Genomic DNA, 25031 nt, shown 5'->3' on the forward strand with positions numbered 1-25031 from the left:
ATCAGACAGCATAATTTATTTACAATTTCCAATATAAAATTAAATTAACAACTATTCAAAACTTAAAGTTATATATAAATTATCTAAAAACTATATATTGAGTTATCCAAAACATTGTGTCAACAAATGTTTTTAAAAGTTGTCTACAACTAACAAACTTCTTAAATTGTATGAAATTTTCTACAAAACTCACAAATTCTCCCCAAAATAAGTTACCCAACGTATGTGAATGTCTTTAATTTCTATTTCGGGGAATGGATTCCAATTGTCAAACATCTAAAATATAATTTGTAAAAGAGACTTATTATGTACTCTCAAATAACATAATAAAATAAAACTCTTAAAAATATATATACCTCTTTTGTAAATTCAGTCATGCCTAATGTGATAATGTTGAGCATATGTCTCATCACATATAGGCCACACAAATTCATCTTCACTGGTTGTCTATGGCTCTATATAAGAATAAATCATAAGAAATCAATAAAAAATCTTAGTAGTTGAACATATTCATAAAGTATAGCATTACCTTTGGCTCGATTCATGTAGGATCCTTGAGCTCATGTTCGTGCTTTTGCAAGACCACATTTTGATATGTTTTCATTTTTCTATGTTCAAGATCACCAAGTTAGTAACTAAAATATTTAGTGTAAATTATATTAATATTTTTGCACAAATATACATACTAGTCTATCGTCTTCTTCATTTCCTTCCCTAGTTTATAATGGAGGGAACATAAGAAGACAATAGTGTTTCTCTTTATTGAAAGAACAAACAACTACTAATGTTCCCTGCAAAATATGATGAGTTAACGTAAATCTACATCGAAAAAACTATTAATTACAAATTAATCCTTATGAGTGCACGTATGGAGCCATAAAAACATCTTTCTTGACTTCACATATTCTTTGCTAGAGATACTGGGCCCTTACCTCTAGAGTATTTCCTTTCTCTATCATGTGATATGGGCAAAGGAATTCAAACTTATCACCTTTGCTCGATGTGATGCACAAATGATGAAGGTACCTACAGCAATGCAATTGTGTTAGATCACTAGACTTGATAATTAAGTTAATTTCATTAAAGAAACACAAACATCATAAATAGTTTAATGTGTGGTGTGGTAAGCTAACTATCTGACAAAAGTCCAAGCAAATCTTCCCATTCAATTTTCACTATCATGTCTTTCTTACCCACAATCTTCAGATCCATTTCTAAATCTTTAAATTTGAATAATGGATCATACGCCATTAAGATCATTCGTTGGTGTAGAGTTAATAAAGGTTTTGAAAGTTTTGAGAGATTTGGCAAGAAAAGCTATTATACCTAATAAAAAAGAAAGAAATAGTTAGTAAGAAAACATTTTAGGAAAGCTGCAACATAATAAAATTGCATACCATAAGTTGAATCATATTCACAAGTCTCTTGGGCCACAGGATAAAATTACCAACAGCTTCTGCTACAGTCTTCACCTCATCAGTAGGGAATGGAACCAACGTGTTTGGCACTTTTGGATCTTCAACCATTGCTCTTACTTGACAATCTTGAATTTTCTTATAGTAGATGGTTGACCCCAAGTTGTAAACGCTACCAAGAACAACCAAGCATCTATTAGGATCTTCTAGAAACATCTCGCATGTTACACTAATGTTGTCACCAGAAGGACCCTCTAACACATGCTTAAGAACATTACTCCCTTTTGTGTTATGAAATCCAAGAGACGTATGAACTGGTTCAGTAGGCATCTCTTGTCATGAGCTCATCATGCTCATCATCTCCTTCTTCATTTGCTCCTTCATTTGTAAAAGCCGAGCCTCGAATGAAGCTTCAAACTCTTCTTTAGTTTGCTGTCTCACAGTGGATATCACAGTTTCAAGTTCTTCTCTAGTCACTATACCTCCTAAGTTGGGGCGTAAAGGTGCTCCAAAGTAGTCTCTTATGCCCACACCATGTCCAATGCCCCTCACATGACCTGGATGCTCTAGTTTTCTTGTTACAACCATCAAGATATCATTTCTGCCCTCTGGAATGAAACTTCCTTGGGCTCGTTGCTCCTTAAGAGCATCCTGTAACATAAAAATAACAATCTTAATTAATATTATATATAATTGTATAGAAATTTAAAGGGACAAGAAATAATAATATTACTTACAATCTTCTTAGCAATCTCACGCGCCATCTCGCTTGTATAGCCTTTTTTGCCTCCTTTTTTGTATTGGTGTCTATATCTTCATTTCTCCTCTCGGGAGACGGGGGATGGTGGAGAAAGGAGTATGGAAGGATTGGACTTAGCTTTTTCTTCTCTCTTCTTCTGTTTCTCCACCATCAATATATTATCAGCCTTAGCATAACCCCCACAGACAGCGTGTGGGGGCATTGATTCTGTCAAGCAATTTCCTGCCCCTTAGCTCGTTTTTTCTATTAAAAAAAGAATTTTAAATTTTATAGTTGAAGTAAAAATAAAAAAAACTTAAATCAATTAGAAATCAACAGACTAAAGCTTTTTTAGAAGTTTGAATCCTGATAAATTCTTGCCAAGTATCTTCATCAAGGAACTGGTATATGTCGAGAGGATTAGGATGAGCTTGACCTTCTATCACCTCAATATAGATATATCTCCTTGCAAGATCAGTCTTGAAATTTCTCCAATGCATTCCACAGTAGGAAATCAACCTGTGTCGGCAATCTTGAGTAGAAGGAACATCGTATGTGATCTACAATTAAAACACAAGTTGATAATCAATAATTTAACAATGATATATAACTACATGCATAAATTAATTACATACCTAAATACTTTCCCATATCTGATCCTTCACATGTTCTGGCATATCAAACTAGTCTTCAAATACAATAGGGGGCTTGGTACGAGATAGGAGGCCAAGAAAACTAACAAACTTGGCCTTGTGTTCCCCTATCGGATTCCATCTCTGATCAAATTGGATTGGTAACCTGTGCCCAACACTCCTACTTAATGTCAAATCTCTCAATCGTGTGCCACATCTACCTCTCCTCACAGACTGGCTCTCATTAGGGTTGCCCTGACTCGAGTCATCACCAAGTGGCTGGCCAATAGTGGGCTGGCTCTGAGTGTCATTACCGTGTTTACTCTAATACTCCATATTCCTATTAATTCAAATAAATTAAATTAACTAGAAAAATAAACAAATATAAGATAGTTCGAAAACATAATATAAATTTAATTGAACTTACAAAACATAGTTTAATTTAAAAACTAAGTTCATATAGGGATATTCTCCCATATCCCTTCATGGTGATCACTTATTATGGCATGTTTGTCATCTATTTCATCTACTACATTTAAAATTAATTGGTAGCCCTAATGAGAAAGTAGGGGTTTCATAAATATCGAAGCTTGATTCTTAATTATCATCACTATCAATCACCATTTTTCTTTTTAGTACTATTGACCAATTTTTATTTTTTGGATTTGTCACATAGAAAAATTGTTTGGCTTGGTTTGCCATGATAAATGGCTCATCCCCATAAGTTAGTTTTTTAAGATCAACCATTGTAAATCCTAACTTATCATTATGAACACTGTTGATGTCAACCCATTTGCATTTGAAAACATGAACTCTAAATTTTGTATAATCAACCTCCTAAATCTCTTCAATAACCCTGAAATAAGTCCTTGCTACTAGTTAAGGTTTCTTATCTTTTAAGCTAGATAAGTGAATAGCTTCAGCTACCTTCATAACCCCACTATTTTGTATTGTACTCTTTTCATCCAAGGACTTTGTGTGAAAGAACACCCATTAACATCATATGCACTCTAACATATAACATCAAAGTTAGGACCTCCTGCCAACCATTTAACTGTATTAGAAATGCTACTTTCATTCAAAACTTTCTGCTTGAACCAATCTACATAAGTTTTATTATGCTCTTTCAACAACCATTGTTCAGTCATTCTCATTCGATAATTTTCTGCTTTTAGAAGTTCTTTATGAGAAGAAATGTAATCTTTAACTTCATCAATATTATTCAAAATATATAAATGTTCTTCTTGTAATTCATCATGACTCATGCTCTTTACTGATACTCCATATGTGCCTTGACCTAATTGCCTCTTCTCACGACGAGATTTATGAAGTCCAATTGATTCTGTACTTGACAAGTAATTAGAACAAAATTTCATGGCTTCTTCGGCAACATATTTTTCAACTATCAATGCTTCAAGTTGATATGGATTCTTGACATATCCTTTTAGTATTTTCATGTATTTCTCAATTGGGTACATCCATCGTAAATAAATAGGGCCATACAATTTTACCTTCCCCACTAGATGCACTATTAGATGAACCCTAATGTCAAAAAATGTAGGAAGAAAGTGTATCTCAAGTTGGCACAAAATCATATAAGCTTCTTATTCTAACTCTTCTAGTTTACAGGGATCAATAACTTTACTGCATAAAGCATTGAAAAAGAAACAGAGTCTAGTTATTGTAAGTCTTAAATCTTCTTTTAATATATCTCGAATAGCCAAAGGTAATAGTTGTTACATCAAGACATGGCAATCATGAGACTTTAAGCCTACCAGTTTCAACTCTTTCACAGACACAAGCTTTCCAATATTTGAAGAATACCCTGAAGAAACTTTAATTCCATGTAAACACTCACAAAAATTTATTTTCTCAGACTTGCATAGTGTATGAGAGGCTGGGGGACAATAAATTCGCTTACCTTCTAGTCTTGGGTGTAAATCCTTTCATATTCCCATTTCTTTCAAATCCAATCTTGCGTTCACACCGTCCTTGGTGTTACCTAGTATGTTTAGAAGCGTTCTAATAATACTATTACACACGTTTTTCTCCATGTGCATAACATCAATACCCTCACTTCAAGATTGTGCCAATATGGAAGGTCAAAAAAAGTAGACCTTTTTTACCATATGTTTTTTGCACTAATGATCTTTTTAGTCTTACCAAAGACAATATTTATGTCTTTCACCCTTTTAAACACTGGATCCCCAGTCGAAGCATCTGGAGAATGATTGTGCTCTTGGCTGCACATTAGTAGCATTAAGGTAGAATGCCTTGAGGCATATTGCAAGAAGCAGCTGAAAATCTTTGCTTATAAATGAGTCTAGGGGGTTGCAGTGGGTGAAAATGATCTTCACTGGGGAGTGATGCACCCTCAAGATCATAATCTACAGGCTCTACAGGCAACTCACTAATTGGGCCATGCACCACATTTGCATCATCTAAGACAAGAGGCCTCTCAAGTTCATTAGCCTACAAAAGTAGCATTCATTAAGGATTATAGTGTACATATGAGACGATGAATGTTGTTTGAACTTCAAACTATGATGCATGAAGTACAAATCATGAAACAAATTTTTCAAGAGAGAAGTGGTCAAATCATTTTTCTTTGGTCATGAACCATAAGCATAACATGTTTCTTTCAAAATACATCCACTCCTGCATCACTGATAAACTCATATCATATAAAAGAAAATATAACCAAGATTACATCGAAGATATAGGCACAAACATTAAAGCTACAACCAATAGAGAAAGATGTATGGAGCTAGCATTGGATGGTAAGATATAAAGTTAAACATAAAGTTTAATTAACTCCAAGCAAGGATTTTCTAGTTTAATCCGTCCACTTGAAATTTGGAAATCACCAAAACAAACAGGAAAAATGAAGTAAGCAACCCCAGATCAATATTGAACCCAAATATGTTTGTAACCCACAACCTCAAATAAATCACTTCAAGGATGCTTCAACAAAAAGTTTCATAGTTGTCTAAGAGAATCCCTAGAGAAGAATGATGTTTCCCCCCTTAGTGAGGTGTCTAGTAGTAATCAACTCTCATGTGCTGTGAGAGGAGCACGTGACAGGGAAGGAGATTCAGAGAAAGAATGAGTTGTTAGTATAAGAATGTAAAGATGTGCCTGCTATGGCCCATAGATAATAAGAAAGGTTAGAGGCTTGGAATCATCAGAATTCAGAGTTGGGGGCTGCGTAATCTTCCTCCAACTTTCCTCATGTTACGTCACTCTCTAAGTTGGCATATAAAGATCATTGAAGTGTCAGGGTTTATTAAAAGTTATACATTAATCTAATATAAGATAACTATTTATTATCTTATATTATCTTATATTAGAATAATGTATAACACAAATTGAAGTGTCAGGGATACAGAACATCACGTGACACAGTAATTTAAATTAACACTCAAAGCACTTAATTTTACACAGTATATTTATCAATATGCAACAGTAAACTGAGTATTCACCAAAAAAAGTTAACTAAACATTAAGCATGTCTCCTAATGCCACAAACTGAACAACTCCTACTCTTTATCTCACTTAACTCGTAGGCCATATTGAACACTAAAACAGCACACTAAATATTGAGTAGAATTCTGAAGGGACTAATTGTGTCATTAGGAGATTGTTTAGGTATATCAGTAAGGGAGACAGTGGATGGAGATTACATACTTAAATCTACATGCCATGAAATCTGTTTTATCGAGCTCATGGTTCATTAACATGTCTATTTATTGTCAACAGAGAAGAAAGGAGGAAGAGGAAGATAAACTTACAAGATATCGATGAAAGCCCTCATGAAGAAAAAGAAATTGGACCAATTGAAAATGCATCTAGTAAAAATCATCCAGTCATGCTCCATCACTTTTACAATTTCTTGTCAATTAAACTTACTCAATTGACATAGATCACAAAGGGAAAGGGATAAATTTGGAAGACGAAGTACCTCACGAGCTCTATAAGTTGTTGCTCTAAGATCTTGTGTTTGCAAATCACATTTCTAAACACAAATTTTCTGAAGCAAAAGTATAGCTAACAAAGAATCAGAGAAAAAGAGTCAAGATCATGACATAGGTGTGAAGTTAGAGTAAGGGCTTACTGACGCCACCTAAAAACGAAACTCACGTGCCAATCTCTGTCTCAATCTTAGATCGGGCTTCTGAGCTGCCAAATGTCTCTCTCACGCTTTCACATTCGTGACTTTATCTAGGAATGAAGATGGAGAAGTTGTGTGATGATAACAGAAGAGAAGTTTGGTCCACGAGAGAGATGGTGAGAGGATGGATGATTGATCCCGATGATAGAACGGCCTAGAAGGAGAAAGCGAGGAAGACAGAATAATTTTTTGGAACAGTAATAATGGATATAGAATTGATGGGTAAGATACTCAATACTGCTAAGAGTGAGGGAACCTTTCACAAGGAGACCTTTAGGATGGGACGTGGGCTCTAATAGACTACCTTGACAACATTAGAGAACACTGCAGAGCTTCTTTCAATACCAAAAGTCGTTAAAAGTTCAGGCAGATTCATTACTCCACCTGATAACATGCCACCTCTAAAATGAAGAGTTGTAAAGCACTAAAAATTCCTAAGTGCCTTAACAAAAACTTAGCAACCACGCCTTTAGTGCAAAAGGGTTGCACAAAGGTACTCCAAGCAACAAAAGGTTGAGGCCTAAGAAAGCACTAATGGGTAGGAATCCAGTAAGTTCAGGAGAAGGTCAACAGAAGATCAAGATGAGGTGAGTAAGAATGAAAACCAATGGAATGGGACCATTCACATCAGGGAAATACCTCTAAATCTTTGCTATATGGTTTCATTAATGTTCCCTTCCTAATTCAGGTCTACCACTAATAGGGCCCAAGACTAATTTGATTAAAACAACCTAGGGACAATGTATACAAGTTCATATCAATATTGCCTGATGGAACCTAAGGAGGATGAGGAGCCTAAACCAGAAAAGATCCAAATGCAAGTAGGGAAGGCTAAAGTAGAGCCCGTGTGTTAGGTCATACTATAGGCCATAAATGGAAAGCCAAAACAAGCTATCCTAGAAAAACCAAGCATTAAAATGACTCAACATTTAAAGCCCTTATATATTAAGGGCCATTTCGATAGGAAACCTATGACCAAAGTACTAGTGGACAATGGTCCATCGATAAATATACTACCAGCCCGTGTAATGCTCAAAATGGGGTGGGAAGAACATGACTTAATGCCAACAGAGGTATCTGTAGTGGGATTTATTAGGACTACTTTGAAGGTTCTCGAAGTATTTCCATTACAAGTTAATGTCAAGTCTAAATCCTCTCTAATGGCTTTCTTTGTGATCAACACTATAACACTGTGTCAGGCCTTGTTAGGGCGGGACTGGATTCATGCCAACGAATGTGTCCCATCCTCACTACCCCAAATGCTTCTTATATGGAAAGGGGAAGAAGTGGAAGTAGTCTAGGCTGAAGACAAACCCTTTATAATAGTCACAAACTTTGTAGATGCGAGGTACTACGATGCTAATGTGGGCCCTTTTATGTTTCGAAGGTTAATTCAGTAGGAGACCCTGAACAAAGTTCCTCCATACAAATCAACAACAGATGTTGTCATACCTCTAACATCATAAAGGCGAGGACCCATCGTAGAATTGATGAATGATTAAGCCAGACCCCAGAAAGGTTGTAACAGCCATGGCCATTCAAAAAATATAGTTGTAAACCATGCAAGAGCAATTAGAAGGCTATAGGCTTGAAACTCTAGGGACTGGGTCAATTATGAAGGGGAAACCCAAAGAATAACACAATTGCACGAGTTAGACCCTGCACCTCTAACATTTAAAGATAAAGCCCTAGAGGTATAGGATCTACTAGAAGAAGTAAACCTCGATGTTCGTCAGGAACAATAAATTACCGAGCATGCTAGAGACGCTAAGTCTCAATTGATGACAAAGGGTTCCCGAGCTCCCTTACCAAAATTTACCTGAATGTAAAAGATACACAAGAATTGGTAGAACAAGTATTTGATTAATATTAAAAGGTTACAGAGTATAAATGTTTACAATTCTGGAATCAAAATAAAACTAGCTAATAAACCTGAGAACTATGGGTGCAAAGTAAAAGTCTTTAGAGTAATCTTTGTGTCCAACTTCTATGATTTGGTGCTCTATTTATAATGACAAAGTGACGGTAGTTTCTCCCTTGGAATCTGGAATGTTCTTGCAAATTATCAGGGATTCCTTATGCATGATCTGTGAAATTTATGGCATGGTCTTTTATTATTGCATTCCATGTTTGAGCGAGAAGCCCATTTCTTCGAGATACTTAGGCATAACAATTATGTTCTTGCAAGATCCAAGATTGTTCGAGATTGTGATTTTATGTACCAATGGTCTAAGGAGTAGGTTTATGACTAGCAAGATTTCGATGTGTTTATCTAGCTGAGGCTTTCTATTGAGATCTAGGCTAGCCCTTGTGTTTAGATTTTTGATTGGGCTTGACTCTTCAGTTACTTAGCCCATATGAATTTATGGCATACTCAAACGCTTTGGCAAGCAACATTTCATATTTAACACAAACAATACCTCCTACATACTAATGGCTGATAAACGTAAGCCACGTGGCACGTTTGAAAAAGACTAAAATGTTGCTTCGTCTCTAAGCACCCTTTTGTCAATATAAATTTTTGTTTCTTTTCTTAGTTGTTTACCTTGCTCTCCTTATCGTTTCTTGTCATTTAAGTTTCTTCCTTTCTTGCTTTGGTCATTCCTTTTCTCAATAATGGCTTCTTCTTCGGTTGCCACTGCATCCACTGCTACACCATCTAATACTTCTACTAGAAGTTTACTTGATTCCTTGGTCACAATTTGGAACTCTATTGCTTCGTTAGGAGGATTGACGATGGTACGTACTTTATTTTAAATTCACATTTTTCTAGATTTAGTTCTTAATCTAATGTCTCCCTAATTTTTGCTTCAAGATGATTCATATTTTCATTCCTTCATCACTTTCTGGAAAGTCTCTCACTTTCTACTTGGTCCTCATATTTTAGGGATAAAATGTTGACTATTTTCTATCTCTCCAGTACATCTCCCTTAAGCTTTCAAGTTTCCAATAAGAGTGACATTGAGTATTTGACCATCTCCCCTGACCTTTCTGATGTGACCCCTCAAATCCATGGTTGTTAACCTCAGTTCACAACCTGATTTTGGCCCGAGCAACTTTAGCCTTCACTAAATCCTCCTATTAGAAACTTTAGAACTAGCTTTGGTCTCCATACGCTTAGTCCAATTAGGTTAAACCTTTAACCTCTCAAAGGTTTGAGGTAACTAGGGGAAACTTAGCTTTTATAGTTGAATGTTAATTGTATTTGTGAAATGGGTTTGATGATTTAAATCAATGATGCATATGGGCAAGGAATTTGATTGTGAAATGGTTTTGGAAAGGAATATTATGCCATTACCTATGATTTATAAATTTACTTATGGCATGTTATTGTAAAAGTAATGATATGTGATATGTTGAAAGTATGGAGTGATTGAATATGAGTATATAAGATTGTTTGCTATAAATTTATTATTTAAAATGCATATTATGTGAAATCTATATAGCATGATCATTGGTGGGAGTTCGCCTAAGGAGAGGAGTAGATTGGTTGAAATTCACGTGGTATTGGCAGTGACCGTTGGAATTGGGAACTAGCCTTGGTACCGGCTGTTGGAATCAAGAGGTAGCCCTTATCCCATGGTTGATTCGAGACTGTCCCACTTGTTCTATGAGAGATCGAACTTAACTAGTCTCCACTGATTCGTGAGGAGGCTAAATTAGGGTTACAACACCCCATGTTTGTTAATATTGGGAGAAACTAGATTACATAAGTGAGTAAGTTTACCTTAACCCAGTAGCTCCTCACAAGTGGAAGGCTGGGTTGATAGCCACCAGTTTCGTGCCGGAGGTAACGGGAGGATATAAGGTTGGCATATGATCATGCATATAAGTTGGCCACTTGGTCGTTAGTTTTATAGCTCAGCATGTGTTGAGGGTGTATGGTTGTTATTTTTGCAACTCTGTGTTATGTTTTGTGAAATATCATGATAAAGTGTGCTATAATAAGCCTAGTCACATAGTTGTTAGTTTTGTGAACCGTGGCTGAGTGTTATATGTCATATATGTGTTTTTGCCTAATTGCATCTATTTACAATTAGTATGCAACTGTATGGGTTAGGTGAAACTTAATTACTAAGTGGTTGTACTCATTCCTCAATTCTCAATATTTTCATGACCTAACTCATCGGATCCGAATCAAGGAAAATACATAGAGGCCTAAGATTATAAAGTAATCCTCTTTATGCCTCTTTTTGTTACTTTCATGTGTATTTGTTGATGTAATTGCCAACTAGGATCATTTGACATGATTTAAGCACTACTTGCAAGATTCTATGTATATCTTGTGTATTTTGTACCCTGGGTTAGTGAGTTTTGGTTGCAAACTCGTGGTTAAGGCCAAAGTACTTGTGCAAGTAGAAATATATGTATTTTGAAAGATTTGGAATGAAATTGATGATTTTGTGCAACATCCCCTCCCCCTAAATGTTTTGTGAAAATGGGGCTTGAGTGGTGATTTTATTATATGAGTGTTTTTATTTGTGTATGGTGCATTGCATGGGTCTGTGAGAGTCCATTGAATGTGGTCGGATGTTGGTGTAAGCTACTGGCATGAGTGGTTGAGTTGGGACACCCATTTGTGAAATTTTGTAAAAAAGTGGTCAAAATGGGTTTTAGTGCCCAACTTCTTATGAAAAATGAGTTTGAGTGTGAAACTAATGCCATTAGCTAGAGCTAGGAAAAAGCTCAGTATAGACACTAAAACCACCTCAATCGGACATTAGACGGAGATTTGGAATGCATTGAAAGTTCGCTTCCTGTGCTGTCAAATGACAGCACTGATGCTGTCAAATTCGTGCAATACACCACAGTGCATGGCACAAAGAAGACAAGCACAGTGCATATGCCATAAGCTGCGACGCACATGTCATTTTCTGCACAAAATCTATTTTGAGTTTTAAAACTCATTATTTTAGGTCCCAATTGATTTCCAAGCTTCTGCATTACTTTTAAAACTCTGATATGAACTTACTAAAATAATATTTGAGATGTGAATTGTTGACATTGGGATTCTTTTCAAAAAAGATTTAAGAGATCCTCTTTTTATGAAATTTTAAAATTTAATAATCCTTTAAGAGTTAAACTCTAGATTGCCATGATTTGGAGTTGCAAGTGGTTTAGTAAAGGAGACCTTATAGTTTGGTCTCTTGGTTTGTACAGTTTGGTATCAATTTCTCTGGTTATGAGAACTGGACTGTAGATTTGTGAATCAAGTGTGAGTTTGCTTGTGAATGATGCATTTGCATATAGAAAATTGGCAATTAACATTATACAATGTTCTTTTCCCCTTTGATCTAGTGTTAATTATTTTTCTTTTGTAGGATAACTTCCATCCTTAAGAGGGGAGAATGGTGCAAACAAGAAATACGGCTAGCAATATTACAGCAAATGTATCAAGACAAATGTGGGAAGTCTTGGTATAAGAAGAAAATATTGTCCCCAGTGAGCATGTTGAGATAGGACAAGGCTTGGGTCAAGCTAGAGAGAAACTGAGACCTACAATGGTTAATGAGAATATATTGCTCAAGCTGAGAAGCATGATGGAAACAATTGAACAGAGAATAGACGAGCATGATAAAATTTTAAAGAAAAGACTAAAAAAAGTCAAGTAAGACCGTAGAAAGAGTTGGTGGTCATGGTGGAGTAAGACTAGAGAGGGAAGCACTCAACCAATAAGAGGAGGATTACTACAAAGAGAGTGGACTGAGGAGGCTTGAACCAGTGAGGCCTAGAGGAAAAAAGAAAGAGAGCTCTATTAATTTAGCTTTAAAGAAGTTTACAAGGTTGAATCCTCTATCATTTGAGGGTTCAATGGAGAATAGAGCAGCCAAGAAGTAGATAGATCAGTTAGAGATGATCTTTTCTGTTATGACCTACACGTCTAAGCAGTGGGTATTACTTGCTACATTCCTGCTTGAGGATGCTACCAAGCAGTGGTGAGAGAGTGTGAGACCAGCAAATAGGTCTCAAATGACATGGAGTAAGTTCAAGAGGAGATTCTTCTCCTACTATTTTCCTGCCTCCTTCATAGCTGAGAAAGAGGCTGAGTTCTACCGACTGCAGTAGGGAAACAGGAATGAAGAAGAATTTATAGCTAAGTTTAACAAGTTTTCTAAATACTCAACATACTTGAGGAATCATGATGATGAGTATTAGAAGGCTAAGCAATTACTTAAGAAGATGCAACCTGATTACAGACAGCAATTGGCACCCTTCGACATTGTCTCATACAGTGGCATGTGTACTAAGTTGAGAGTAGTAGCTAGACGTGGTCATGAGGCTAAGGACAATCAAAGGAGAGATGGTAGGGGCTGTTTCTCTACATTTACAGGTCTTACTGGAGGTGTTGGAAAGAGAGCTGGATATAACCCTGTACCATCTAGATTAGGCAATGGTGGTAGTAAGAAGATAAGCTTCCAGAGGGGTTCATATTCTAGAGGATCCCAAATAAGGAGTAATGCCCCTAAGAGCATAGGTGGATGGAGTCAAGCCTCGAGACAGGATTCTGCTCCTACAGTAGCTGGACCGATTAGAGCCCCATAGTGCAGCAAGTATGGGAGACACTATACTAGGGATTGTTGGACAAGTTTCAAGTGCCGCAATGTTAGGCACATCATTTGGTATTGACCAAGAATGCTTCTCACATCGATTAGAGGTCTGCCATTCCTGGTCGTGTGTTTGCTATGATAAGAAAAGAGACTAAAGCTTCCCCAAAGCTTATCTGAGGTATGATTTCTTTAAGCAATCAATAAATTTTTATTTTGTTTGATTCTGGTGCCACTCACTCATTTGTTTCCGATGAGTATGCAAAAAGACTAAGTTTACATATTGTTAAAAAGCCTTTCATGATGAATGTGTCTACACCAGCTGGTGCTTCAGTAAGAACTAGTCGGGCTTGCTTGAAAGTAGAGTTGAAATTTGGTGAAATAGTTACAAGTGTTGACTTAATTTGTTTACTCATGTTAGGAATTGACATGATAATTGGCATGGATTGGTTGTCTGTCAATGGAACGACGTTAAGCTATAATAGAAAGATGGTTTCATTACTAGTGTACACAGTGACTACAACAAATGATACGATTGCACCGCCTGTACCTGTGACTACTCTGGAGACTCCTAAGTTCCTATCAACAATACAAGTAGAGAAATTAGTGAGAGAAGGATGTCAAGCCTTCTTGGTGTACTGCTTAATACACAGAGTGTATGATGGTACATTAGACAAGATTGGAGTTGTCCATGAGTTTCCTGAGGTGTTTACAGATGAAGTGTCAGGATTGCCACTAGAGAGAGATTGAGTTCTCAATTGATTTGGTACCTAGTATTGAGCCAATCTCTAAGGCTTCGTATTGGATGGCTCCAATAGACCTGAATGAGCTTAAGAAGCAGCCAGAGGAGTTTGGAGAAGGGGTTGATTAGACCCAGTATTTCACCTTAGGGTTCGCCTGTTCTGTTGTTAGGAAGAAAGATGGTAGCATGAGATTGTGTATAGACTACCAGTAGCTGAACAAGGTAATAATTAAGATAAATACCATATGGCAAGGTTTCCTTAGTACCCGATAGGGTATGATGTTGGAAACAATTCTCCTTAGTGCCTTATAAGGTACAGTGTTGGAGAATATCTTCTTAGTACTTATTCAGGTGTGGTGTTAGAGATGAGAGACTCCTTAGTCTTAGTGTCTTTCTAATATGGTGTTGGAGTCAATGACGTCCCATTGTGTATATTAGGGGAAACCATAGTCCATATTGTGCATTAGAATATCTTTGGTCAAGTGATTCTACTACTAGAGGTGAGCTTAAGGCTAATGAGAGTATACATAGTGGTCTAAGATGAGCTTAAGTTTCGTGTCGGGGTGATTTGGAGGTTTGTTTGATAGTGATCATGCTAGCATGCTATATGATATGTTGAAATATGTTATGAGTATTGGATAGAAAGGCACAGTGGAAGATTAAAATTTTAAAGTCCCTATCCTGATATAGACCGAATGAACTCGTTTAAGTCAAGGTGGATAGAAGAGTTACCTTTTAATTCTTCAAACTTGGTGCACGTTCTCTTTAAGAGTTTGGATCTCAGGAGCTGATAGCGTAGATCTGCTCTATCTATCGATATCCACACAAACAGCTCTCTAATTCGAACAGTGTGCTAGTGCTCCCGGTGTTCGTTCTTCTATAAACATTAGTTTTCTTTCTATAGAGTGTTTCGTGGCTTTCAAATATTTTTGCAGTAAGAACTTTTCTAACTCTCTCATCCTTCAAAAAGGACATCCTTATCTATATATAGTATATAGATAAGGGTTTTCGTCTTTCACTTAAAAGCCAATGAAAACTTAATTAAATTTATCTCATAAATTTAATCCATAATATCATATCTAATTTGAATTTATCTTATAAATTTAAATTATAAAACTGACATGATAACTCTTATCATGTTAGTTATTAAATTTAATCTATCATATAAAATTAAATTTAAAACTAACATAATATCATATAATATAAAATATATCACATATACATATTATATTATATATATATATATGAATATATATATTTTGCATGTGTCATATATATATATATATCTATATATATATATATACATATATGGATATATATATATATATATTTCAAATATATATATACATATATATATATAATTATATTTTATATTTTATATTTCACATAAATATATATATATACATATAAATATTTATCAAATAAATATTCAAATATATATATAATTGGCAGTACTAATTACACTATTAGCCTACAAGTCACAAGTGGCCTCTAGCAAGACATTACAACTATCTAATTCATATGGGGATCGATGATCTGATATAACCTATCATGCAACCATAACACATCCCTTTTGTCATATGATATTTTAGTCAAATATGAGACAGGAATTGTCATTCTCCTTTACTTGACTGTTACTTTCTCAATCTCTGAGTAGATTGACAGTAGCAATGGAAAAAACCATTTCCATTGAAGTATGACCATACATTTTCTTAGTCTTGCTCATCGAGAGGCCAGTAATATCTCTCACTTAATGTGAGGAACAAATTCCATCTTGACTACTCATATTTCTCTGCATAAATATCACTAAACTCAATGATAGCCTTTATGATCACCCGGTCAAAGGTGACTTTTGACCAGGTCAAAGCTTAGTGTTCATCATGTAGGAATCCATGATGATCTCAAGTCAAAGAGCTTAGTGATATAGTTACATATGAGATAAGCTTATGACTTGTACCATGCAGCTTTCTCATAGTGGGTCGGTCCAGTACCTTGTACTCTTTCAAGTGCCTATGACTTTAATTTATATCTTTATAATTAATCAAAGTTGTACTAGTCTTGTTTCATCTATGATCCCTCAAAGATGACCAACTAGGGATATTTAGGACAATCACTATAGTTTGTCCAAGAATACAGTTATCATATTGAACATGCAATTGTTATGATAATAAAAGAGAAATTCATTAAATAACAATGTGCATAGTACAATGATTGGCCCTAGGGCACAATTTCCAATAATAAGATGGCATGGAGTCCTATATGAATGATGAAAAGTTGAGAATGAAATGAGATATATGATATAAATGTTATTTTAATGAGATTTGAATGATATACTATGCTTTACTTTCATATTGTTGCATGTGATAGTCAATAGGAGTGAGTTACTTTGTTACTGAGATTTTTATCTCACCCTTATGGTTGCATATTTTCAGGACCGGGAAGTGATCTAAGCAAGGGAGAGAGTCTAGACCGGCTTGAGTTGTGAAGCCATGTACCCTGAGTTGTGTAATGAACTGAACTAGGAATTGTGTATATATGTGTATATAAGTTGTCATAGGGTTACATGCATGTTTTGAGTAATAAATTTGTGAAATTGTAGCCCAATTGTGGATATTTGTGATGAAATGAATTAGGGGCTATAACTTGAGTATATTTGTGATTGAAATGTGGTTGATTGTTGGTGAATCTTAAGCTCAAGTGACAAATTATAATGAAATGAGTGATTTGAGGCTAAGATTGTATTATGAATGTGTCATCTATATGAATATGTTGAGAAATGGCAAAGTAGGTCAATTTATGCCTAGAAATGGCAAAGTGTGTGAAATTGTGAAATGTGAAAATTTGCCATAGAAGGGTCAAATTTCAATATATGTGTATGATTGTGATAGAATATGGTCAATCAAGTATATTAGATCTTTTTGGACTTGATTTAAGGCCTTGTGTGATCTAATAAGAGAAAAGGATTGATTTAAGTGCTTGGGTGCGCAAAATTTTTAGAAAAACTGACTTTTTGCACCGAGTGTCTAAATTTTAATTAGACCATTAGATTACATCCAAACCTATCTCATTAGTTAGCTTATGAGCTAAGCTACATGTGAGCGCTTGAATCACTCCAATTGGATGTCGTATGTGAAAACGGCACATGCCAAAAGTTTATCATTTTTGCTGTCAAAATGGTAGAAAATTGGACAAGCGCATTGCATTGCATGACACAAAACAGGTTAAGTGTGTGGCTCTGTGCCACATGCTGCGATGCACTACTGCACACCACGAACGGACCAAATCTCAACTTTATTTTCTGATGAAAATGCATGCAATTGAGATAGGAATGCTGGTAGGTTATGCCCACTACGTATTAGAGTAATGTGCATATTACTTCTGCTATGTTTTTCTCTAATGAATTTATGATTTTGTGAAATGAGTCTTGGGCTCAAGCTTTTCAAACAAAACATTCGTTTACTAATTATTATGAATGATGTGGTAATACTATAATCTTCTCTTATATTGAGTGGATATAAGAGGAGGTTACAAGATAGGTCTTTATGACTTTATCCAACTTTCATTGACTAACGTCGACATTCCTGTTAATTTATTGATGACCTTTCTGAGTTTTTGGGCACCCATTGCGATGCCTTTTGCTTCAAGTTGAGCCTATGTTGATCACACTCTAGGACATGTTCATGTATCTAGGGCTACTGATCATCAAGGAGGAGAACTTTTTTACTATCCCTAAAAGGCATGACTCTTATGTCACTCTACCTAATGACCTGGAATCTAAGATTAGGGGTGCTGGCTCCTATATACGGATCATGGAGTTGTTTTCTAAAAAGCTAGCTAACAAGCTCGTAACCCCTACAGAACACTTGGTCTTCATTTGGATCTTACTGAGCCAGTAGATCTTGGCCCCAAAGGGAGGCAAGCTAGTACAATTTCACTTGTGCATTGCTAAGTTTCTACTCTACGATAATTAACTAGCCTTAGGGACCATATTTCTATGTCGTCTATATGACGGCATGAGGGAGTCCTTCCAAAAGAAGCCCTTCAGTAATTTTCACGGGCTTATCTAGTTTTTAAAATTATGGACAATTGCTTACTTCCCTCTACTCCATCAAAAACCTTTCCCAAGGAGTCCCACATTACTCACCCCTTCACTGGTCTATTGGTCGCCCTTCCTCTTAACGAATCGAAGAATTTCTTTGATTTTTTCTATTGATAAAGCTAGTCCTTGTAAAAGACCTTGAAGCCTTTCAACATTATGAACAGCCACCTCCCTACTTGGTACTGATTTCTAGTAAACCAGAACAATGAGCTGGCCTCATTGCTAAGGGATGAGATCTTTCTCCCAACCACCACCCTTAAGAAAATGTGGCTTCCTTTTACTGGCTCCTCCTCTAAGTCCTTAAGGGTTTTTATAAAGTCTTGTCATCCCCAATTGGTGGCAGGTCAATTCAGGTTGAGCCAATGCATACCGCGGGAACTATCCCCCTAAGTTAATATGGAGTTACTGGACAGAGAAGCCATCGACCAAGGGGCCATTTCACACTACTCAAAAGTAGTGTAAGGTGGAGTTAATGGACAAAGATGCTTGCCTCTATTTCAATAAATGATGGCCCCAATGCTTCAAATGCATCATCAAAAGTCATACTAGTAAGTAATTGCTTATTATGTGTCTTTTTATTACTAGTGTATTCTAACCTATTCCTTATTTTTGCAAACCATGATTAGGCATAATCTCCTATCTTTGTGAATTTCTTAAAGGGAAACATCTATAGCCCGGATCAGCTCTTTGTAGCCTTGCTCAAGTAGCAGTAATGGATTCCAACTAAGTTAGAATTAGATGACCTTCCATGCATCCAAAACCACTTCCTTATTAGGAATACAGAGATAAGCCAAAAGGCTGTTAATGAGGGCTGCCATCATTGAAATAGGTTGAAAGGAGACCCAGCGAGTAAGTAAAAGAGAGAGAGAGAGGAAGGAAGAAAAACTACAATAGGAATATGCTTGACTCACCACAGGGCCTTTATTTGCAGAATGAGGGATAAGGGCAGATTGCAAGGCTTTCTCTACTTAGCCTGCAAGGGTAGTGGGCTCAAACTCATCTCGGACTAAGGCACCTTGAGTAAAGGTTAAGGATTGAGGGGCTAACAGTTATCATACAAGCATTGATAGCTTCAGATGGCTCCTCCATGAGTCTTTCAAAACTTACGACCTTAGTACCTCCTGCTAAAGTAATAATGGGAGTCACCTCTGGGGCCATAGTAGAGGCAACCTCTTGAACTTTGACAAAAACCTTGAGGACCTCTGAGTCATTAGCACCCTCTAGGGCTGTAGTAGAAGTGACCTCCTAAACCTCCGTAATGACCCCAAACCTTTTGAGCCTTCCATCACCTCTCAAGCCACAGTACAGGAGATCCTAATCAAATCCTCAAAAATCCTTAAATCTTCTGGAATTATCTCTAGAATGGTAGTAGAGGTGACTGTTTGAATATCTGAAGCTTGGGCCTCTAATTCGCTAAGAAGAGGAGGTCTCATTCTGCCATCATTAGAGTCAGCAAGCAGGATCGAGGAGCAGTGGTGCTTTTACGAGAGCTTGTCCCCTTGAGAATTGGGTTCAATTGGAGGAGGTATGGATGAAGGCTAATCAGGAGACACCAAAGTGGGTGATATCTTTTTCCTCCTCTTGGGATCAGGCAAAGGAGACAGGGCCCATTTCCTCTTATCAAATTCATCTTCCTTGTTTGTGCAACCTAGGGGATGACTCTTTTTAAGTCTAGGCTTCTTCGGGACTAAGATGTGAGAAGATGCATCATCCTTCTTAATTTCTCTAACCACGACCCCTAGCGAAGGGACTGTCTTGATCTCAAAAGTAGCAGGAGCATTGATGTTGCCCTTTAAGAAATTCACCAATGCAAAAGATTGTGCCAAATCATGATCTGTAGAAATAAGGAACGAGTTAAAATATACTAGTAACAAAAAGACACACATAGTAGGCAATTACTTATTGTTATGACTCTTAATAATGCTGGGCCACCATTTATTGAAATGAAAGTAGGCATCTTTATCCACTAACTCCACCTTACACTACTTTTGAGTAGTGTGAGGAATGGCCACTCAGTCGATGGCTTCTTTGTCTAACAACTCTATACTAACTTGAGGGGATAGTCCTTGGGGTATGCATTAGCTCAGCCTGAATTGACCCCCCAACAATTGGAGATGATAAGTCTCCATAAAAACCCTCAAGGACTTAAAGGAGGAGTTCGTAAAAGGAAGCCACATTTTCCTAGGGGTGATGGTTGAGAGAAAGATCTCGTCCCTTAGCAATAAGGCCCGCTTATTCTTCTAGTCCACTAAAAATCTATACTAAGTAGGGAGGTGGCAGTCTAGAATGTTGAATGGCTTCAAGGTCCTTTGTAAGGACTAGTTTTGCTGATAAAAAAACTCAAATAAATTCTTCAATTCATTAAAAGGAAGGGCGCCTAACAGACTAGTGAAAAGGGTAAGTAATGTAGGACTCCTTGGGAAAAGGTTCCCAATAGAGTAGAGGGCAAAAAGCAATCATCCATAATTTCAAAAACTAGATGAGCCCATAAAATTACTAAAGGGCTTCTGCTATAGGGACTCCCTCATGCCATCATATAGATGGCATAGAAACATGGTCCCTAAGGTTAGTTGATTATCGTAGAGTAGAGACTGAGCAATCTGCAAGTGAAAATGTATGGCCTTCCCTTTATCAAGGGCTAGGATCCACTGGCTCAATATGATCCAGATAAAGACCAAGTAATTTGTAGGGGTTATGGGCTCATCAACTGGCTTCTCAAAAAACAACTCTATGATCCTTGTATAGGAGCCAACACCCTTAATCTTGGATTCCAAGTTAGTAAGTAGAGTGACATAAGAGTCATGCCTTTCAAAGATAGCAAAAAAGTTCTCCTTCTTAGTGATCGGTAGCCCCAAATACATGAACACATCTTAGAGCATAATCGAAATAGGGCTTAACTTGAAGAAAAAGGTGTTGCAACTAGGTGCTTAAAAACTAAGAAGGGCCGTCAACAAATTAACAGGAATGTCAACATTGGCTAATGAAAGCTAGATTAGGTCATAAAGATCCATCTCCTTCCACTACAGTTCATAAGTTTGCTTCAGATGCTTAATGCAGTTAAACCAAGTGAGTAAAGATCGGGGCCAATTTTGAAGCTTCTGATAGGAGGATTCAGTAAATGCTGAAGTCGCTTGGGCTAAAATTAGGTCGCAAATTGAGGTAATGGCCATGGATTTGGCTTGGTGGGAGCGGTCACATCAAAAAGGTTAAGGAAGATGGTCAAATACCTAATTTCACTCTTATTGGAAACTCAAAAGCTCCTAGGAGAGGTACTCGAAAGATAGAAAATAATTAACATTTTATCCCTAAAATATGAGGACCAAATAGAAAGCAAGAGGCTTGCCAGAAAGCGATAAAGGAATGGAAAGATGAATCATCTTAAAGGAAAAATTAGGGAGACATCAGATTAAGAACTCAATCTAGAAAAATGCGAGTTTAAAATAAAGTACGTACCATCGTCAATCCTCCTGACGAAGCAACAGAGTTTTGGATTGTGACCAAGGAAAGGAATGCAAGTGGCACTAGAAGAAGAAGTCATTGTTGAGCAAAGGAATGATCAAAGCAGAAAGACATAAGCTTAAATGATAAGAAACGGCAAGGAGAGCAAGGGAAACAACTAAGAAAAGAAACAAAAATTTATATTGATAAGAGGGCGCTCAGAGACGAAGCAACATTTTAGTCTTTTTCAAATGTGCCACGTGGCTTACATTTATCAGCCACTAGCACGTGGGGGGCATTGTTTGGGCTAAATGTGAAAGGTCGCTTACCAAAGCATTTGAGTATGCTGTAAAGTCATATAAGCTAAATAACTAAAGAGTTAGGCCTAATCAATAATCTAAACACAAGGGCCGGCCTAAATCTCAATAGAAAGCCTCGGCCAAATAAACATGTCAAAATCCTACCAGTTGCAAATCCACTCCTAGACCATTGATACATAAAATCACAATCTCGAACAATCCTAGATCTTGTAGGAACATAACCATTATGCCCAAGTACCTCAAAGAAATGGGTTGGTTGCTTAAAAATGGAACGCAATAATAAAAGACCATGCTATGAATTTCACAGATCATGTGTAAGGAATCCCTGATTATTTACAAGAACGTTCTAAATTCTAAGGGAGAAACTACCATCACTCTGTCATTACAAATAGAGTACCAAATCACAAAAATTAGACACAAAAAGTGGGCTATGTAAACACATCAAACAACTTAAAACATAAAAATTCACACAAAAAGTAGGCCATAAGCTACAGAATATGGCACAAAGACCTTAGCTGCATACTCTGTGCCATGTGCCACGGCACACATACCAAAATCTATTGTCAAATTTCAAATTCTGATACAAATTTTGAAAGTGTGTTGTTTTCACATCTAATGTCCGATTCGGGTGATTTAAGTACCCACATGAAGCTTATTTCAAATTTTAACTAATGACACTGATTTTATTTCAATTTGATATTCTATTTAAAAGTTAGATACCCAAGTGCATTTTGACCGTTTTATGTCAAAATTTACCACTTAAGCCTTTCCAATCAAAACCATATGTCATTAGTCACTTTTAAGGCCTTGACCACGTCCAAATGGATAATATAGACTTGATTGACCAATTATACATGCAATATAATACACAAGCACACGTTTGGCTTATATGTTGCCCACTACACACTTTTGGGCATAATTCTTATTTCTTAATCTCATTCATATCTAAGGCCAAATTTCACATACACATCAAACATTCATCATATCCATACACATTACCATCCATCCACTAGCCCACACTATTATTTCATCATGTACACACACATACATGTATGCACTTTTGATGAGCTTTGAATTTGAGGCTTATGGATCAAACCCTAAACTAGATTTTTATTAATTTCAAAAATATATATTGATTTATAAAGGTTTAAATGATTATTTGGGATGAGAAATAAATTATTATGGCTATGGGATGATGATTCTAAGCTTGAGACTCAATTTTTAATTTTTGGGTATTTTAGGTGCGAATTTATGAAATAAAAAGGAAAATTTTGATAATAGAAATTGGTTTAAAGGTTGATTTTAGCTTATTAATGTTTATTGATAACTAAAATAGGAGTTAGAAATTTTACTTAATAGTACTAACTATAGATTTGTATTAAGATTGAGATTAGAAATTATGTTATATTCTCTAATTCTATTATTAGAGTTATTTTATTAGTTTCAATAATTGAAACTAATATTTATAAATAATATGGTTTATTGAAAAAGCCACGAGATAACCATGCTTTTAATTTGTGATTAGTATTGCTTCATGTTTATTGGGTGATTATTGAGAGAATTATGAATTATTGTTAAGAAATTACCTTGTTATGTTTATGAAAAAATTGTGAAATTATGGATATGCATTTTGAAGTATTTTTTCCAAGTGAGATGTCATATTGTAATATTGTTGAAAATCAGGAAATTGTGAAGATTGTAATATTGTATAATTGTACAATATTGTTATGAATTTGTTTGATTATTGTGGGAAATGTTGGGAGACTTGTTATTGTTGTTGTATTTATATATTACATGGTATGCCCCTATTGGAGCCTAGTAGGTAGCTTGTAAGGGTTAGGGCTAATCTACCTTTGGCCAAGTAATTTAGCACCGAGTGAGAGCTATAGCTCAAGGTTAATGGAGGGAGATAAAAATGATCGTTTGTTATACATTGTAATATTTCTTGTATTTTTGGTGGAATTATATGACGGTTGTTTCCCCACTTAGCAAGCACACATTTAACTGTTTATATACACTATCATAAATTGGTATTAGTTACTCGAACTTTTGAGTCTCATTATGTGGTTAACATATTTCAGAAGAAGAGCCACAAATGGCGCGTGGAGGAGTTTCTGAGGCTTAATGGCATAGATCCACTATCTCTTTTGGGTATTTTATTTATAATTTTTAATGTGTTATATTGCTAATACTAGGGTTTTTTGTTTATTGACAATTATATGAATGTAATGATGTAATCATGCCCTTTAAACTATTTCTACTTTTGGTATACTTTGGATGACTATAACTTTGATATCTAATTTATTTTGGATGGTTTGAAATGGCATGATTATGAGGACAAATAATTAGCTTGTTTTGAAAATTGATTAAGTTATTTATTTTAGTTGTTGTTCTATGGTTTGCACTTGTTGGGAGTATAAGGATGAAAAAAATGTGGTTTTAGCCTAATGGCATATAGGAGGTAAAAATTTATCTGAGATGTTGTATTGTGCAAGTTTAAGCCAATTATAAAATATTTTTATATTGAATTTATTGATATAAAATGTGTTGGGTGACTGTAACCCAACTATGGTTGTAAATGTGTATTAGTTGTATAATATTATTTTGTATTATTTGAAAAGGAGTTTAATCTTTTCTACCATGGTAGTTAATTTAAAAGATGAAATATTTTATAAGGCTATGTTTTATCGTTTCTTACCATGGTAGTATTTTAAATTATAGAATTGTTTCAAAAAATATATATAGGATAAGTTGACTTTTGTTTACCATGGTAGACACTTTTCTACCATGGTTGAGTTAAATTCTTTTGAAAAAAAATTAGGGTATTACATCTTAGTATCAAAGCTACATGTTTCAAGTTTCTTATTGGCAATAACCTAGCTTATTAGCAATATACATTATTAAATCATAATGCTTCTCCATTATTTTTT

At 35.8% G+C, this 25031-nt stretch overlaps 1 protein-coding gene across 1 annotated transcript; it reads left to right on the forward strand.

Moving 5' to 3' along the window:
- The first annotated feature begins 13805 nt into the window (after positions 1-13805).
- LOC129316469 (uncharacterized) lies at positions 13806-14252 on the forward strand. The gene has a single exon (XM_054960894.1). The coding sequence runs from the start codon at positions 13806-13808 to the stop codon at positions 14250-14252; it is 447 nt and encodes a 148-aa protein (XP_054816869.1).
- Positions 14253-25031: the final 10779 nt, after the last annotated feature.

The sequence above is a fragment of the Prosopis cineraria genome, unplaced genomic scaffold, assembly GCF_029017545.1.
Source record: "Prosopis cineraria cultivar Desert tree isolate PC_DT_omini unplaced genomic scaffold, ASM2901754v1 PC7, whole genome shotgun sequence".
In the NCBI taxonomy this organism is placed as follows: domain Eukaryota; kingdom Viridiplantae; phylum Streptophyta; class Magnoliopsida; order Fabales; family Fabaceae; genus Prosopis; species Prosopis cineraria.

What these genes read in the sequence shown, in the direction of transcription:
- LOC129316469 (XM_054960894.1), top strand. Translation starts at nt 13,806, where the DNA reads ATGAATGTGTCTACACCAGCTGGTGCTTCAGTAAGAACTAGTCGGGCT.